At 40.1% G+C, this 18,959-nt stretch overlaps 1 protein-coding gene across 1 annotated transcript in view; it reads left to right on the forward strand.

The window, feature by feature from the left end:
• The first annotated feature begins 4,779 nt into the window (after window positions 1–4,779).
• LOC122096419 (cytochrome P450 20A1) overlaps window positions 4,780–18,959 on the forward strand; it is a 41,609-nt gene continuing 27,429 nt past the window's right edge. The window contains exons 1-5 of the mRNA XM_042666959.1: window positions 4,780–4,979; window positions 7,583–7,632; window positions 8,342–8,508; window positions 9,526–9,668; window positions 16,425–16,592. Of these exons, the coding sequence (XP_042522893.1) occupies window positions 4,908–4,979; window positions 7,583–7,632; window positions 8,342–8,508; window positions 9,526–9,668; window positions 16,425–16,592 (600 nt within the window). The 5' untranslated portion in view covers window positions 4,780–4,907. The remainder of the gene's footprint in view (window positions 4,980–7,582; window positions 7,633–8,341; window positions 8,509–9,525; window positions 9,669–16,424; window positions 16,593–18,959) is intronic.

The raw sequence follows: 18,959 nt of genomic DNA on the forward strand, positions 1-18,959 counted from the left end.
TGCTATACTGTTTTAAAATGCCTTGGCATTTGTAGTCAGTAGAATTCTCCTAATACATAGTATTGCATAAATACAGTTCTCCATATATATTTCTCTTAAAGCATTGAATATATTCTTTCAGTACTTATGTTCCAGATGTTGGAGAGAACAGGGCAGTAACATGTAAAGGATTTAGGCATGAGCCCAGTGTTAGAGTGCATGTTTTAGTTTTGATTGCCAGAACCACAAAACAAAAATTAAGTATGTTTCATATATTAGAAACAAATTCTTCTTGCTAAAAACATAGTAGAACATAGTAGTTATGTGATTTTTTTAGTGGAATAAATTTGGGTAACAGCAATATTATCAGGTTCTTTTCTAATAAATTGTAGTGAGTCATTAGTTTATTGTCTCAGTGACACTTGTCACATGAGAGTGGTTTCTAAATACTTTGTATGATTTGGGCCTAGGAAGTAGTTTAGTGACAAGTGAAAGGACACAAATTCAGTGACATTTCACTTCATCTTAATGCTTATAACTTTATGAATTGAAAATTGAGACGGGAAAGTCACAAATTCAACATGCTTTTTTCCCATGATAGTTTTCACATTTTCTTGGAAACTTATATTTTGAAAATAATACCATAGTAATAATAACATTGTTTCATTATTTGAAAAATTACTTACCTGAGCACAGTGGTACATGTTCATAGTTCCCACTATTGAGGAAACTAAAACAGCAATATCACTTGAGACTGCAGAGGTTTGAGATAAACCTACGCCTATAACAAAACCTTGTCTTAAAAAACAATTAATATTTCAAAGTTGACTGTAAGTGATGAGTTTGTGTTTCCATTTACATGATAGCTGTCTTTTTATTTAAATTTATTTCTAACTTTTTGAAAATACAGATTCACTGATTTTAACTCTACTGCAAGTATAGAATTGTATACCTAAGAAAAGTTAGGATTTAAGTGAGATTGAAAATTTTTACTGATTAAAATATAAACTATTTAAAAAAGAAATCATATTCCAATTTGTCCTTTTAGATTTTGATGTGGGTAATATAACTTAAGATGTATTAGAAGTCCTTTGGTAGTAAGTGTACTACTACTAACTGTACTAATCAACTTTAACATGCTAGTTTTGATGTTCTTTTGGTAGCATTTCCCAAACTAAGCAATGTGTTTTATCATTTAGTATGCTCAGGCTACAAATTCATAAATGCTTCTCTTGTATTTTGAAGGAAAAGTCCCTTGTCTGTAATAAACATACTTTGCCCATCAGAATGTGAAGTTAAGTCAGTGGTCCTGAAAGAAACATCCATAGTCAGATTTAATTGAAAATAACTGCAGTCTCTTAATCCTTATATAGGGACTACAAAAAATAACTATCTTTGGAAAACTGCTTTTCTTGGGTTAAGTTTGAGTAAGCCTTTGTTTCTATATGCTTTCCAAACTTGTCATTTTAAAGTAGATTTTATTGTAAAAAGTCTTACATTTTAGACCTTTTTCTTCTTTTCTATTCAGGTTTTACTGCTATCAAAGACTAATTCACAAACATTATCACCAAACATTTTTTGTGGTAATTGTTTATTTAGGTTATCTTTACCTAAGAAAATCATGTGATTGTCTTAATCTGTTCAGAAACTCCTAACAGATTTAAGGCTTTTCTTCCAACAATTTTATTTTATAGAGTTGGAGCAAAAAACTTAGCAAAAAAGTAATTAGAAATAGCTGGCCTGCCATTTTCTGTCACTTATATTGCAAAAGAAAAGAATCCATCAGACATAAAAATAAGATATGTATTTGATCTCTTTTGCCAGTTTTTCTTAGACCTTGATTAAGTGAAAGCATTTCAGTGTTCATAGAGAGCAATGAAGTATTAAATGCATGTGTGTGCACATAGTTCAGAGGGGTTATATGAAACTTCAGAATAATTTGTTTTTAAAAAGTGCTTGGAAAGTGTGCTGCTACTTATTTAAGGATTTTGAAAGGTTCTGTAATTATCTTAAAATGTATCTTCTCATTTACTGGAATTGACCATAAAAAAGAATATTAATCCTTATTTATATCTAATTATTGACTGTGCAAACTGTGATTCATTAGGTATTTGAATGCCAAAAAAAATGGGCAGGGGTTAAAGTTGAGTAGGTTATAGACTTATCGAAGAGGTGTAAATAACTTTGATTGTAGTATTCTTATAACAAAGTTATTATTTGGTGCAATTCTTTCCTCATCCTTCTGAACTTAAATATGTAAGATGTATGTTTTATTTTGCTATATTAAGTGATGTTTTTGACAAATTCAATGTGTGTATATGAGTTAATGTTTAATCTTTTCTGTATAGTATGCCTGAAGATAATTGAAATTTTTGCACTTTTTAAATTCCTTGGAAATTTGTATTCTAATAATTTTTAAGAATGTGCACTTACTCTGTACATAATAAATTAGCTTTGTATATGACAATGGGTTTGAATCATGTAATTATTTTCTTCAGTTGATACATAATTCTTTTTGCAGAGTCAATAGAACTTACCATTGGCTTGGGTAGTCCAGTGTGCACAAGATAAGTGGTATTCATCTCGTTTTTGTTTTACATGACCATTAGTCTTCCCTTTCAAAGCCATTTCAAAAACTGTTACAATATTTTCCCTTAGAAAATGATCATATGTACTAAGTCTACAGTTGTAGATAACCGAAAATACACTGGATTGGGTTTTGAATGTTTCTTTCCTTTCATACTGAATATTTTTATGTGTGTGTGTGTGATTGTGTCAGTCCTGGGGCTTGAACTCAGGGCCTTGGCGCGGCCCCTTAGCTTTTTTGGTTGTTAATTAGAAGAGTCTCACTGACTTTCCTGGCCAGGCTGTCTTCAAACTGCAATTCTCAGATCTCAGACTCCTGAGTAGCTTACTAAGGCAGAACCTCATGGTGGGGAGCAGGGGCTGGAACAAAGTGGCTTACCACTTGGCCAGGAAGCAGAGAGACACCCAAGGAAAGAAGCTGGGGGCAAGATGTACTCTTCAAAGGCCCACCCCAGTGGCATACTTCCTTCAATCAGTCCTCACTTTTCAGTTTCCAGAATATCCTTAGTCCACTCAACTCTCAATCCATGACTGTTTAGAGTGTAGATCTCCTGGAGGATTGGCACCTAACATTATTGCTATATAATTACTTACAAACTTTCAAAAGTCTTTGTTAGTCAAGTGTGTTCCTGAATAGCTGTAATTCTAGCTAGTTGAGAGGGAGGGATATGAACAGCTCAGTTGAAGGTTACCAGCAAAGATGGGGAAAAGAAAGGAATGAAGGAAGGAGGGAGAGAGAGAAAGGAAGGAAGGGAGGGAGAAAGAGAGGAAAGAAGGAGAAAGGAAGGAAAGAAGGAAGTGTGAAACAGGAAGAAAGAAAAAGAAAAAAAAAGAAAAGAAACTTTGAAGTCTGAAAGACCTGGGGTATTGCTTAAGTTGTAGAATGCTTGTCTAGTCTGAGGTCCTAAATTAAATTCCCAGTACCACCACTTCTCCCCCCCAAAAATCTTGATGGAACATTTTGGTGGGAAGATCCTTAAATTTCTAAACATGACACTTAAAACGAATTTCTTAAAAACACAGGAAATTTTGAAATACTTATATGCAGAGTTAAAAGTATACTTTTTGCTAGGTGTGGTGGTGCATGCCTCTAATACCAGCTACTCGGAAGCACGGGCAGGAGAATCTTGAGTTCACCTCTAGGCCTGGGCGATGGCCACATAGCCAGACTCTTTCAAAAGGGTAAAACAAATAAAAAACTCACAAGCAAACACGTGTGTCTCCTCTAGATGAAATACTGGATACCAATGCTTCATTATATTTGTTATAGAGGCCAAAATCTTCGGCATTTTCAAGCACGTTCAGGCTTATATGTAATTATATACTACTCATTTAACACAAAAGCTCTAAAACTGCAAGCTGGAATGTTATGCCTTGACAAACTGCTGCCTGTGATACTTCGTCCTAAAGCTATAAAAAGCCACAGATACTTCTAGGATTCTTTAAATAAGTGGTCCTTGGTCCACATGATGGGTCGTGCTCTACATTATGGCAGGTGAAATCGAAGAGTTTGGAGTATTTTCATGCACAGAACGACTAAAAATGCACAACTTTTTGCCAGGAGCAGCGTTAAGTGCTTTTCATAAAATAATCCTATAGGCAACTCTGAGATTATTTTCACTGCTTCCCACAAAAAAAAAAAAGTGGAAGTTTAGGCATCAAGCTAACGGCGCCAGGAATCCTCCCTACTGAAAACAATAAGCTACCTCTGCCTGTCATAAGGCATCAAAGAATCGCATTTCCGGGCACGCTTCTGGGAAAGGCGCTCAAACCCTCACCCCGGTTAGATTACACCGGTATCCTGTATCTTTGTGTAGCTCTCTCCCCCTAGAATTCAGTGCCTGCCTCAGTAGATCTAGAGTGGGAACAGACCAATATGCATTCCTAGCTACTGTCCAGCAAGACGACCCAGGCACTTTGCAAACTGTTGGTTTCATCCTTAATCCATTGGAAAAACCGCTGGTCCAGACGAACATTGCAGACTCCCAACGCCTCGGAACAATTCGGAAATCGCGCCCACTGCGCTCCTGGAGGTGTGGTCAGCGCGGTCTGAGCCCTGCCACGCCCTCCAGACGCCACGCCTCCACCGACATTGCCACGCCCCCGACGCCTGTTGATGGGCTTCGCCCCGCCCTCCTACGCCAGCCTTGTCACGCCCCCCAGCGTCCGCAGGCCCCGCCACGCCCCCCGGCGCCGCCACGCTTACGGCGCCCGCCCATTCGCTCGCAGAAACTTGAGGGTTTTCCTCTGCTCCGCACGAATTCCTCAGGGCGCGCCTGGTTCGGGTGCTGCTGCCGGAGCTCAGGATCTGGAACAGACGTGGAGCCCCGACCGGAAGCGCCATGATAGACTTCGCTATCTTCGCCGTGACTTTCTTGCTGGCGCTAGTGGCTTCTGTGCTCTACCTCTACCCGGTAACTGCCCGCTCGGACCCGTAGGCTCGGGTTGTGGCTGCAGCGTCCATGGCCCGCCCCCACGTCGACTGGCCCGTCGTCGGTCGCTCGGGGGGAGGGCTTGAGGGGGTGAGGGCACGAAGGGGAGGGCGGGCCGTCAGGGGGCGGGCCTGAGAACGGGCCTCTAGGGTTTGGGCCTGAGGAGGGCGGGCCTAAAGGGGAGGGTCTTAGCGCGAGGGCCGACCTCTAGGTGGCGGGCCTGAGGGGAGGGCGGGCGCACTCGGCCGCGGGAACCACACCCAGCCGGGTGGGCTCTCCCGGAGCTGCCAGTTCAACGCCCGAGGGCAGAAGCTCTCCCCTTTTCCCTTGCATTCCCCCGGGGCTTCTGTCTGCTTCTGCGCCGCTCTGTCTGTCGCGCCGTGTTTGCAGGGATCCCGAGTGCGCGACGTCTGCACTCGGGACTGCAGAGGCGGGTGCGCGAGGGCCAGGAACAGGGCCCGGAACCTCCAAGTGCCCCATCCTCCCTTCTCCACCGTCCAGCTCTCGTCAGCCGTTGGTCAACCTGAAAACACAAGTGTTAGTGTAAAACAAGCTCCACAAAACGAGGTTTTAAGGTCGAAGCTGAAAAGCTGCTCAACAGCCCCCAAAATGTCACTGGTGGTGACAGCACGCCTTCAGCATCACTTTAGGAGCTTGTAAACAGATTTGGCAGGAATGTAGAGACTACGCGGTGTGGAAGTTTGGGAAGCTTTATTATCTGAGAAACTAAACGTTTGTAGCCGTTGTTTTGAGACAGAGTTTCATGATACCCCTCAGACTGACCTCCAACTTGGGATCCTCCTACTTCGGCAATTACCAGGTCCACGTCTTGAATATTTATCTTCAAGATAGTATTATCGCCAGGAACTGGTGTCTCACGCCTGTAATCCTAACTACTAAGAAGGCTGAGATCTGAGGATGACAGTTCAAAGCCTGCCCCAATAGGAAAGTCCATAGGGGCTTACCTCCAATTAACCACCAGAAAACCAGAATGGTGCTGTGGCTCAAGTGGTAGAGTGTTCACCTTGAGCTGAAGAACTCAGGGACAGTACCCAGGCCCAGAGTTCAAGCCCCATGATTGCCCCCCACGAAAAAAAAAGTGTTATCCTTTGCTCAGCTAGTAGAAGCAACACTTGCTTTCAACCAGTTGCATACCCCTCATGCTTTCTCATAGTTGGGAATACTGCAGTCCACAAACCAGTCAGAAAAGCCCTGTCTTGGAATTTCTGTTCTAGCTGTATAAAAATGCTATATAAAAAAATACTATATATAATTTGTTGGTGTTAGTGCTATGAGAACCAGGCCCTGGGTTCTATATCCAGCTGGAAAAAATGAAACAAACAAAAAAGGTACCAGAAAAATTGTAGTTAGAGGTAGACAGGATTGTTACAGTAGGAAAGGGAAGAGATAAAGACTCATTTGAGCAGACTTGAGGAAGGTGGAGGTGTCAGCCATTTAGATATCTGGGAAAGAATATTCTAGGTTAAGAGCAGCAAATAAGCAGGAACACCTGTGGCTGGAGTGTAGTGAGCAAAGAAGAGACTACTTTTATTTCTTCTAGATCTGGAATCTGGAGAGTCAACTAGCTTTCAGTGAGAGCTTGTTTTGTGGTTCTTGGATGGCTCATTGTTGCTGTGTCCTGGGATGGTGGAAGGAGAACACACCTCCTTTCTGCCTCTTTCATTGAGGGTACTAATCTTCATTTGGTCCCTGCCCTGATGGCCTAATTTCCACATCAAGCTCCCGCTAATAATTCAGTCACATGGAAGATTGAAATGGAATCTCATGTGTTTTTATGCTCAGGCTGCCTTAAACTATAAATTTTCACAATCTCAGCCTCTCAAGTAGCTAGAGTTACAGATGGAGAGCTAGCCACTGCCCAGCTAAGTGCTTTTCAGAATTGGCACAGAGAAAGAATAAGGTAATTTTCCATGTAAAGAATTCATAGAGAGGCTGGGAAGTTGGCTCAGTGGTAGAGCGCTTCCCTTGCATGCCTGAGGCCCTGGGTTCGATTCCTCAGCACCATATAAGCAAAAAGAAAAAAGCCAGAAGTGGCACTGTGGCTCAAGTGGTAGAGCACTAGCCTTGAGCTGAAGAGCTGAGGGACAGCGCCCAGGCCCAGAGTTCAGGCCCTACGACCGGACCCAAAAAAAAAAGAATTCATAGATTTTTTTTTTGTTTTTTTTTTTCTGGTCATGGGCTTTGAACTCTGAGCCTGGGTGCTGTTCCTCGGCTTTTCAAAAGCTCAAGGCTAGAGATCTACCACTTGAGCCACAGCACCACTAATGGCATTTTCTCCCTATGTGGTACTGAGAATCAAACCCAGGGCCTCAAGCATGCAAGGCAAGCACTTTACCACTGAGCCACCTTCCCAGCCCCAGGGCCTCATGTATGTAAGGCAAGCACTCTACCACTGAGCCACCTTCCCAGCCCCACTCATAGATTTTTATATTTGAATGCAGAAATAATTCCTTCAATTCAAGCCAGTTGGAAAACCATGGTTAAGTCTGGGCAATTTCTTGTTAAAACACATCTAACTTGAGAAATACATACTATTTCATTCCGTCAAACATTTTTTCCTTAAGGCTTCCAGACGAGCTGCAGGAATTCCAGGGATTACACCAACTGAAGAAAAGTGAGTATTTTTTTTTGTTAATCAAAAGTAAAACATGCATATAATTTTCTTGTTTCTGTTGTTTTGAAGTGCTAGGAGTGGAACTCAAAGCAAGTGTTTTTCCTCTGTGCTATATCCTCAGTCCTAAACCATATTTTTAGATTACTCATCTTATAATTCCTTGTTTATTTTAAATTTCCTCTGGGCATACAACCGAAACTTTTTAAGAACTGAAAGGAGGTTATTTAAACCCAAACCCACTAAGTGCTTTTCCCTTGCCAGAGAAAGCTGAAAATAGGACAGAATTAAGACAGAAAAAAAAGAAAAACTTGCCACAGCTGATTTGCATCAGCCTGTGATGGTGGCCATGGCTGACTCAGTTTAGAATGGTGGCAATGGCTCTCTGAGCCTAGGACAGTGGCTGTGGCTTTCTCAGAGTGAAGTACTGCTCAAGACGACTAGTTCTCTAAAGTCTAGGTCAAATGTTCCTTGTACTGCTTTCTTATTTCACTTTGAAGTGTTAATGCCTTCACACAATTGTCAGAAAAAACCCATGTCTAAATAGAACTTAACAGAGAGAAGCAAATAGAAATGAGTTTGGGATTTTTCAGTAATTTGAATTTCACAAACCCTTACTCTATAGAAAGATTCTACTATGGTTTTTCTGATTTTTTCCAAGTTAAATCTTTTTTGTTGTTGTTGTTAAATTTTGCTTTTTTTTTTAAATCAGAGATGGTAATCTTCCAGATATTGTGACCAGTGGAAGTCTGCATGAGTTCCTGGTTAACTTGCATGAGAGATACGGACCTGTGGTTTCTTTCTGGTTTGGTCGGCGGCTTGTTGTTAGTTTGGGCACTGTTGATGTACTGAAGCAGCATATCAATCCCAATAAGACATGTAAGTTAATTTTCCTTTATAATTAGCTGATCCTTATTTTCAAAGAATATATGCTTGTAAGAACTATGCATTGATCTGAAATAGGATTAATAAATTTTTTAAATGCTTGTCTAGATCTAGACATTGTTCTGGACTTTACTACCTCTTTGAATATTTCACAAGATTTCAAAATTATTATTTAAAATATATATAGATTTTTTTTTGGTTGGTTGTGAAGCTTGAACTCAGGGCTTGGGCACTATCCCTCAGCTCTTCAGCTCTACCGCTTGAGCCACATCACCACTTCCGGTTTTCTAGTGGTTTATTGGAACTTTCCTTGCCCAGGCTGGCTTTGAGACATGATCCTCAGATCTCAGCCTCCTGAGTAGCTAGGATTTCAGGCATGAGCCACCAGCGCCGGCAAATTTATAGATCTTTACAGCACAATCCCAGTATAAATTACAACAGGAGTTTTGGGAGGTGTCTGAACAAAATAGTTTCAGTGTACATCCAGAAGTATTAAAATTAGTGGAATGCACTTTTTAATTGATTAATTAATTTATTTTTGGTCGGTTGTGGGGCCTGAAATCTGGACCTGGGCTCTGTCCCTCAGTTCTTCAGCTCAAGGCTAGCGCTCTACCAATTGAGCCAAAGTGCCACTTCCAACTTTTTCTGCCAAAGTGCCACTTCTAACTTTTTCTGCTTATGTGGTACTGAGGAGTCGAACCCAGGGCCTCATGCATGCAAGGCAAGCACTTTACCACTTGAGCCACCTTCCTAGCCCATAAAATTTTCTTTTAAAGATACTGTTGTCATGTAGATAGGAAAGTCATGCTAGTATTAATGACAATGGAATTCTGAGTCAGGGTATTATATTCTTGTAATCTTCCTTTACTCCTGAACTGTTTGTATTTAGAAAAGAAGTGAGTTGTGGGAATAGTTGCTGTGTTCTTACCTGTTGTTTCTTGTGACCCTTCCTGATCTTTCATTTTGAATGAGTAATTATTTTGCTGAAGAAACATTTAATCTGTGTTGCAGTGGATCCTTTTGACACCATGCTAAAGTCATTGTTAAGGTATCAGTCTGATGGGGCCAGTGTGACTGAAAACCACAGGAGGAAAAAGTTGTATGAGAATGCTGTGACTACATGTCTGCAGAGTAACTTTGCTCTTCTGCTAAAGGTAAGGTGATCCAGTTGTTAGTCTGGTGTTACGAAGTATAGATCATAATATATTTTTTAATGAGTGGTATGATCTTTCTTTGCCACTGTTTTCCTACCTAAGTCTCTAAGCTGATTTTTATTGTCCTGATAAGCAAAACACAAAAGCCCAAAAAGTAAAACAACACAAAAGTCTACATTTTTGTAAAGTGTGTGAGTTGGAATTATGGGAATACAGAGATCTGAAGGTTTGGGCTGGGAAGGTGGCTCAGTGGTAGAGTGTTTGCCTTGCATGCATGAGGCCCTGGGTTCAATTCCTCAGCACCATATGCACAGAAAATGCCAGAAGTGGCACTGTGGCTTAAGTGGTAGAGTGCTAGCCTTGAGCTGAAGAGCTGAGGAACAGCACCCAGGCCCAGAGTTCAAGCCCCATGACCCACAAAAAAAAAAAAAAGAGATCTGAAGGGTTGTTTATTTTTTGTTTTTGTTTTTGCTTAGCAGTACTGGAGTTTGATCTCAAGGATTTGAACTTACTGGGCAGGTACCCTACCACTAGAGATATGCTCTCCATTTTCCATTTTTATTTATTTTTCAGATCTAGTCTTAACACTTTTTCTGCCTAGGCTAGCCTTGGACCATACCATGATCCTCTTACCTCTGCCTACTGCATAGCTGGGATTATAGTTGTGTGCTACCATACTCAGTTTTGTTATTTGAGAGGGTGGTTTTTTTTTTGTTTGTTTTTTTTGGTCTAGTCTGGTTCAAATGAGATTCTTTTGTCTCTGCCTCTGAAGTAACTGGACTTATATGCATGTGCCTTCTGGTCTGGCCTGCAGTTTTCTCTGGTGGGACTTGAACTAAGAAATTGTATACTGTCCCTGAGGGTTTTTTTGTTGTTGTTTTGTTTTGTTTTGTTTTGTTGCTCAAGAGTGCTGTAATGGGGGAGGGAAGTTGGAAGGGAAAAACTGGGAGAGGATGGAGGGCACTGTTCAAAAGGAAATGTACTCATTATCTGACTTATGTAACTCTACCCCTCTATACATCACTTTTACAGTAACATTAAAGAAATTTTTTTAAGAGTGCTCTACCACTTTTAGCCACCTTCACTTCCAGTTTTCTGGTAGTTAATTAGAGGTAAGTGTCTCACAGACTTTTCTACTCAGACGCTGGCTTCAAACTGTGATTCTCAGATCTCAGCTTCCAGAGTAGTTAGGATTACAGGTGTGAGTCACCAGTACCCACCTTTAGGCCAGACTCTTAACTCATGTTTAAGAAATGATCTGAATTCACCTGAGACACCCTGCTTGTAAAAATGCAGATAACTCAGCCTCTATTAAACATGTTGGGGGAGTCTAAGAGAAAAAGAAAAAAAGGGGGAAGAGGTTGGTAGTGTGGCTCAAGTGGTTAGAGTGCCTGCCCAGCAAATATGTTGTCCAGTACTACAAAAAAATAAAAATTCAATCTAATTTTTCCTTATCAGAGTTCGATTTGAAACTTACTTTCTGTTCAAGTTTTGAGTCTGACTTGCTGACTTTACCCTATGAATTTATTAATACATTGGTTTACCTCTGTATGGTTTTGTGACTCTGAACATACTGAACTGGATGGATCTTTAACTCTGGTTGCTTATTGATTAGTCTCTATCCTTTCCAGTTCTCAGTCTAATAGTTGTCCTTATATTTCCTACTTCAAGCTTGTGTATAGGCTCTGTGTATATCCTGTTCTCTGAATCCTGCTATGAAGGCCAGTTTGTAGACTTGGTCCACATATGAGAAATCTACTTCATGTTTATCTTGTTCACACGATAGTGGAGGCTATATACGTAGGCATTAGTTAAAAATAGTGATGTGTTTGGCACAAGTGGCTTATAATACCTGTAATATTAGCTACTTAAGAAACTGAGATCTGAGGATTGAGGCTCAAAACCAACCTGAACAGACAAATCCAAGAGACTCTTAACTCTAAATAACCACCTGGAAGTGGAAGTGTGGCTTAATTGGTAGAGTGTCAGCCTTGAGTGAAAACACTAAGCAAAGCTGGGCACTGGTGGCATATTCCTATAATATGAGCTACTCAGATCTGAGGATCAAAGTCCAAAGCCAGTCTGGGCAGGAAAGTCTTTTTTTTTTTTTTTGCCAGTCCTGGGGCTTGAACTCTGGGCCTGGGCACTGTCCCTGAGCTTCTTTTCCTCAAGTCTAGCATTCTACCACTTGAGCCACAGCACCACTTCTGGCTTTTTCTGTTTATGTGGTACTGAGGCATTGAAACCAAAGTTTTGTATACTAGGCAAGCACTCTACCACTAAGCCACATTCCCAGCCGAGGAAAGTCTTTTAAGACTGATCTCCCAATTCTATATCAAAAAAGCTGGAAATGGAGATGTTGCTAAGTAATTGTTCAAAACCCTGGGTACAAGCACCACTGCTGGCACAAAAGGAAAAAAAGGAAGGAAATTAGAAGGCAGGCATATTCCCTAGAATATGCCTGTAATAACTTAGAAGACTATAACTAGGAAGATTGAGATCACCCTAGGTCACTTGTTGAAACTTCATCTCAGATGGATAAAGAAATAAATAGGAATTAAATGATCAATCAGCAAAGACATTGAGAAGTTCTGCTGTCAGAGCATCTTCTTCCTCTGCTACTGGTGGTTTCTTGAGGATCATGTATGGCAGCACTGTTTCCTATAAGTTGCATGCTTCCTATTGCCACAATAATCCTTTTGGCTTTCTTTGTAATATGAGTCTAGATCTGATTTCCACATTTTGACTAAATCTTCTAATGACTCTTATCCTCTCAACTTCATCCTAAGTGCTGGTTCCTTCCTGTCCTCACCATCTTTGCTTCAAGGCTGTGTGTAAATTCCACTCTAATTCTGTGAGTATAATTTCTCTCTTCAAAGACCCATTAATCGGGTATTTTCCTGTGACTTTTGGGATACATTCTGAATGTTTATTCAGTATTCAGAATTTCTGGATTTTAGAGTTTATAGCTGTGCTCCAGAATCTACTTGCTAATTCAGTAACAATATTAATAGCCAAAATTATTAAGTTAATTGATTTAGTACCTTGTATTAAACTCATTTAATCCTCCCAAGAATTTTATTGTTAGATATTAAATAGTATTAATTGGTAGGTAGTTAAATGGTGAAGCAGCTTATCTAAGATCTCATAACTAATAAATAAGTTGTTCTCAAGCTTACATATTTAACCATAAGTCTCAATAGTTGGATGACTTCACTTACTGTTCACTGAGTGGTGTTACAACAGAAATGTTGACATATTTGGAAAAGACTATCACAGTGCACATAGAAAAATAAAGACTGGGGCAGTTAGGGAAATGCTTTTTTCACTGTTATGTTAGTTGAAATTAACATAGTATTCTATTTATTTATTTATTTATTTATCCCAGTTGTGGGGCTTAAACTCTGGGCCTGGGTACTGTCCTTCAGCTCTTCAGCTCAAGGCAAGCACTCTACCGCTTGAACCACAGTGCCAGTTAGGTTTTCTGGTAGTTTATTGGAGATTAAAGTCTCACAGACTTTCCTGCCTGGGCTGGCTTTGAACTACCATCCTCTGATCTCAGCCTCCTGAGTAGCTAGGATTACAGGCGTGATCCACCGACACCCAGCTTAACATAGTATTTTAATGTGAACAGTCTGAAGATGTTTATAAGTCATTGTATTCTTATTTGAGATGCATAAGATCAGTAACATACGTTTGGGAGAGCTTGAAGTGTGTAAATCACAGGTGATTTACACAGTGTTAATTAAACCTGGTAATAGAGTATTCTATCATAGACATTCCTATAATGCAGCCACTAGGGCCAAGTGAGAGAACTGTGCCATTGATGTAAATGTGCATTCATCATACAAGACAAAGTTTGGAGATACATCTGTATTGCCATCCATGCTGAACTCAGCCCCATGCTCTCACTTGGCCACAACTTCACTCCAGCATTTTGCCAGTTAATTGGAAATGGTGTCTCACAGGTTTTCTTTTGTTTTGTTTTTTGTTTTGGGTTTTTTTTTTTTTTTGCCCAGGCTGGTTTCAAACCATGATCTTTGGAGAAATATTTTTTAAAAGATGTCCACTAAGAAATGAAAGCATTTTGTCTACCAGTAATAAATTAATATATAATATGGAACTATCGAATGAAGCTCATTAGAATTCCCACCTGATATAGTCAAGATTCACAAGCAAATAGAATCTTCCAGTGGATGTACTAGTTTGTTAGCCTAGAATAAAGAAAAATGGCTAAGTTCCATTGACACACACATGTAATCCTAGATACTCAAAAAGCTGAGCTCTAAGTATCTTGTTTCAAAGCCAGTCCAGGCAGGAAACTTGTGAGACTGTTATCTCCAAGTAATTACCAAAAAGAAAAAAAAGCTGTAAATGGAGTTGTGTCTCAAGTGGTAGGGCACCAGCCAAGAGCAAAAAAAAAAAAAAACTTAGCGATACTGCCCAGGCCCTGAGTTCAATCCCCAGGACACACACACACACACACACACGTAAGCAAATCACAACTCGGCTTATAAGTGACAGTAATATAAATATTACTAAATATCTATGGTCATCACTTTAAAAAAAAGAAAAGAAAAGGCTGGGTGCCGGTGGCTTATGCCTGTAATCCTAGCTACTCAGGAGGCTGAGATCTGAGGATCGGGGTTCAAAGCCAGCCCGGGCAGGAAAGACTGTGAAACTCTTATCTCTAATAAACCACCAGAAAACTGGAAGTGGCACTGTAGCTCAAGTGATAGAGTGCTAGCCTTGAGCTGAAGAGCTGAGGGACAGTGTCCAGGCCCAGAGTTCAAACCCCATGACAGACAGAAAAAAAAAAAGACAAGACTTTACTAGCATAGGCTGAAAGTATTTCACCTATTAGTTGTGTTGTTAGCAGTGATACAGTTCTAGGGAAACAGATAGAGGTTAAATATCTGCAAGGTAACATATTGTCCAAAGAGCCATTTGTGTTTCATACAATTTTGAAACCATTTGTATACAATAACACATATTTGTTTCTATTATCTCGCAAAGGAAAAGGCTACTAGAAAAATCTTTGACTAACAGGTACTCAGTTTTCAATGGGAAAATTGAGGGAAGATATCCACTGGATTTCATCTAAAAAGTAGCTATATGAATTACAAAAGAAGAAAAACCATAAAGCCCAATAGAAAAAATGCTTAAAGAAGTGAGCATAGTTGGGTGCCAGTGGCACACACCTGTAGTCCTAGCTACTAGGAGGCTGAGATCTAAGGATCTCAGTTTGAAGCCAGCCTGGGCAGGAAAGTCCGTGAGACTCATATCTCCAGTTTACCACCAGCACACTCGAAGTAGCACTGTGGCTCAAAGTAGTGGAGTACTAGACTTGAGCAAAAGAACTCAGGGACAGCTCCCAGGCCCTGAGTTTAAGCCCCACAACTGACCCCCCCCCCCCCACACACACACACAAAGCGTACTTAAAAATACAGAGGACAAGCCGGGCGCTGGTGGCTCACGCCTGTAATCCTAGCTACTCAGGAGGCTGAGATCTGAGGATCGCGGTTCAAAGCCAGCCCGGGCACGAGAGACCGTGAGACTCCTATCTCCAATAAACCACCAGAAAACCGGAAGTGGCGCTGTAGCTCAAGTGGTAGAGCGCTCGCCTTGAGCTGAAGAGCTGAGGGACAGCGCCCAGACCCAGAGTTCAAGCCCCACGACCGACAAAAAAAAAAAAAAAAAAATACAGAGGAAGTCAAATAAATCAGTGTTAAGTATGTGACATCTAAATTCTACCAATAATTAAAGACAATATAAACAGTTGCTGATGTTTTGTGTGTGTGTGAATCGTAGTGCCTGAACTCTGGGCCTGGACTTTGTCACTCAGCTCTTCAGCTCAAGGCTAGTAGTGCTCTACCACTTGAGCCACAGCACTACTTCCAGCTTTTTCTGCTTATGTGGTGCTGAGGAATCGAACCCAGGGCCTCATGCATGCAAGGCAAGCATTCTACCACTGAGCTACCTTCCCAGCCCAATGCTGACTTTTTTATGTCCGATTGGCAATAACATTGTCAAAGCTATGGGAATTGGAAATTATGATACTGTTGATAAAAGTAAATTGGTACATGATTTTAAGTGGCAGCATGGTACTATATATCAAAAGCTTAAAAATTACTTCTTAACACAATTTCACATCTAAAGAAACCAAATACATATAGTTGTATGTAAAAAGAATACTATTTAAGTATTTTTTATTATAACAAAAAAGACTTCAGTGCTTGGTAATAGAAGACTAGCTAAATAATAGTAAATCTAAACATGAAGAAAGATGGCAGAGATGATTTTAAAATGATTTAGGGCTTGGGAAGCAGCTCAGTTGAAAGCATTTGTCTAGCATGCATAAGATCCTAGGTGTGGTGCTTGGCAAGACATGCAAGTACATGTATGTACGCACACGCAATGTACGTGTATGTATACATGTACGCACATACAATGTAGCGCTGATGAAATTTAGTGTCTATTAGGTTTAAGTTTCTTGTATCATTGCATTTTTAATTTGTTTTGTTTTTTATTATAGTGTGTTTTTTTTTTTCGCAAATCAACCATTTAACAGAAGCTAAATTTGAACCACTAAATATGCACTGAATATGCAAACAAAGTTAGGCTAGAGTCTGAAGTACCTTAGTGCTTACTTTGGCTAGAGTTAAACAGGGTATATTATGAAATTAGTCTACTTGTTAAAATTATCTCAGATTTAGTGAGAGGAAATAGTTATTGTTGTTTCTTATTCTTTTTCAGCTTTCAGAAGAATTATTAGAGAAATGGCTATCCTACCCAGAGACCCAGCATGTACCTCTCAGCCAGCACATGCTTAATTTTGCTATGAAAGCTGTTATACAGTTGGTATTGGGTAATACATTTAAAGAAGACCAGGAAATCATTAACTTCCAGAAGAATCATGGCACAGTAAGACTAAATTTAAATTATTTATTTACTTATTTATATTTTATTTATTTATTTATTTATTTATTTTGGGTCTGGTTGTGGGGCCTGAACTCTGGGCCTGGGCGCTGTCCCTCAGCTCTTCAGCTGAAGGCTAGCGCTCTACCATTTGAGCCATAGCGCCACTTCCGGCTTTTTTCTTTTTGCTTATGTGGTGCTGAGAAGTCGAACCCAGGGCTTCAGGCATGCAAGGCAAGCGCTCTACCACTGAGCCACCTTCCCAGCCCTAAATTTAAATTATTTAAATAAATTATTCTTTCATCAGATTGGGTATTTCTCAAGATTTAAGCTTTGTTTCTGAGCTAAAAAGAACAATGCAATCAAAAATAATTGTTTCTTTAAAAAGATTAAGATTTATTTTTATAGTAAAGCTATAAAAACATAAAATTGTGCTCTGAGTTCAAGCCCCAGTACCAGTACAAAAAAAATCAAAATCAAAGCAAAAAGGAAAGAAGTGTGAGTCAGCGGGTAAAGTTTATGCATGAAGCCCTGTACCAGTACCAGGAAAACAAAGAAAAATTCAAATGCAAAGATAACCCAAACCAGTTTAGTTTCATTGCAGCACCCTGTAGCCCATCACAAGTCTTTAGCTGAGGAATAATTCCCAAATGGCCTGGTGAGGACATGGTGAGGAGGAGAAACACCTCCCAGACTGAGGCAAATCACAGCCAATGTACTCCTGCTGCAATCTGAAGTGTGAAACTGATACAGACACACCTGCCATTCTGCCTCCCAATCACTGTCCCAGGGTTGAAGGCCACAGAGAAAAGCTGTGGCCTTGAACTCCTTTCTTAGCCTTCCTGTCACCAAGGCCAAGCTCCTGACAGAAGACTGGCAGCCAAGAAGAAAGGGATTGAATGACAAGGGGGAGGAAGCTGAGCTCAGCTCTCCTTGGTGCAAGGTCTCTCTGTTCATACATTCCTGCTGAGGAAGGGGCCCCTGTCTTTGGTCCTCTTCTGTGATATGTAGATGTGGGAGAGAGGTGGGAGAGAGGGCAGCCCTCTGATCTGTGCTTTGTGAGAAGTGGCAAGAGGAGTAGACACCCAGAAGTAAAAGAACCAAAAGGTCAATAAATGGGACTGTGGAATATTTTCATTGCTAATAAAGTAAAAAATGAAAAAAAAAACCAAAACATAAAATTGTTAAGAGAATGTATTCTAAACAAGTTACTAGGACCTGTATGTTAATACCCAATTTATTATACTTTTTTATTAAGATGGTTTTATTACTTGCATTAGATGATTTAAAAATTACACTTTTGCCAGGCACCGTTGGTTCACGTCTGTAATCCTAGCTACTTAGGAGGATGAAATCTGAGGATCTTGGTTCAAAGCTAGCCTGGGCAGGAAAGTCTGTGAAACTCTTATCTCCAATAAACCACTCAGAAAACCGGAAGTGGCGCTGTGGCTCAAGCGGTAGCGCCTGAAGAGCTGAGGGACAGCACCCAAGCCCAGAGTTCAAGCCTCACGACCAACCAAAAAAAAAAATTACACTTTTTCAGTCTTGTAAAAATAATATGGGAAAATGGTTTTAAACTCTACATCATTCATTTGTACTGAGGTGAAATAAATGGAGTTAGAGGATTCTTAAAATGTCTTCTCATTTTAATGAAGAATATTTTTTTTTTCATGACGAGCAAGTTTTATTGTAAAGGTGATGTACAGAGGGGTTACAATTACATAAGTCAGGTAAAGAGTACATTTCTTTTTAAACAGTGTAACCTCCTCCCTCATTTTTCTCCCAGTTTTGTCCTCCCAATCCTGCTGGCCCAGAAGTTGTAGAGTTCATTTTCAACATAAATGCTAAAACAATTTTTTATCAAAGTTAGGGGGTGAAAATACAATGACAATCTTTGTATTGGAATTTAAACTTATTTGATAACATTGATATTGTTTACATATGCAAAAACTTATCCTTTTCCAAATACATTTAGAATTGTAACAAATGTATACATTAATGTAACCACCACTTTGATCATGAGATAGACTACTTTGTTACTAAATCTAAAATAGATTATTATACCACCACAGGCACCTTTTAGAGTCAATTCCTTACCAGGCCTGTGGAAACCATAGGTCTGTTTTTCTATCCCTATTCTTTTACCCATTCTACAATGGCAGATAACTGGAATTAGAAATTTATGGCCAATGGAGACAGGCTTTCTATATTTAATATACTGTCTATTTTTTCCAGGCCTGGGGCATGAACTCAGGGTCTGGGCACTGTCCCTGAGCTTCCTTTGTTCAGGGCTAGCACTCTACCACTTGAGCCACAGCACTATTTCTGGCTTTTGCTGTTTATGTGGTACTAAGGAATCAAACCCAGGGCTTC

The sequence above is a fragment of the Dipodomys spectabilis genome, unplaced genomic scaffold (genome assembly GCF_019054845.1).
Source record: "Dipodomys spectabilis isolate Male_0828 unplaced genomic scaffold, ASM1905484v1 ptg000373l, whole genome shotgun sequence".
Lineage (NCBI taxonomy): Eukaryota > Metazoa > Chordata > Mammalia > Rodentia > Heteromyidae > Dipodomys > Dipodomys spectabilis.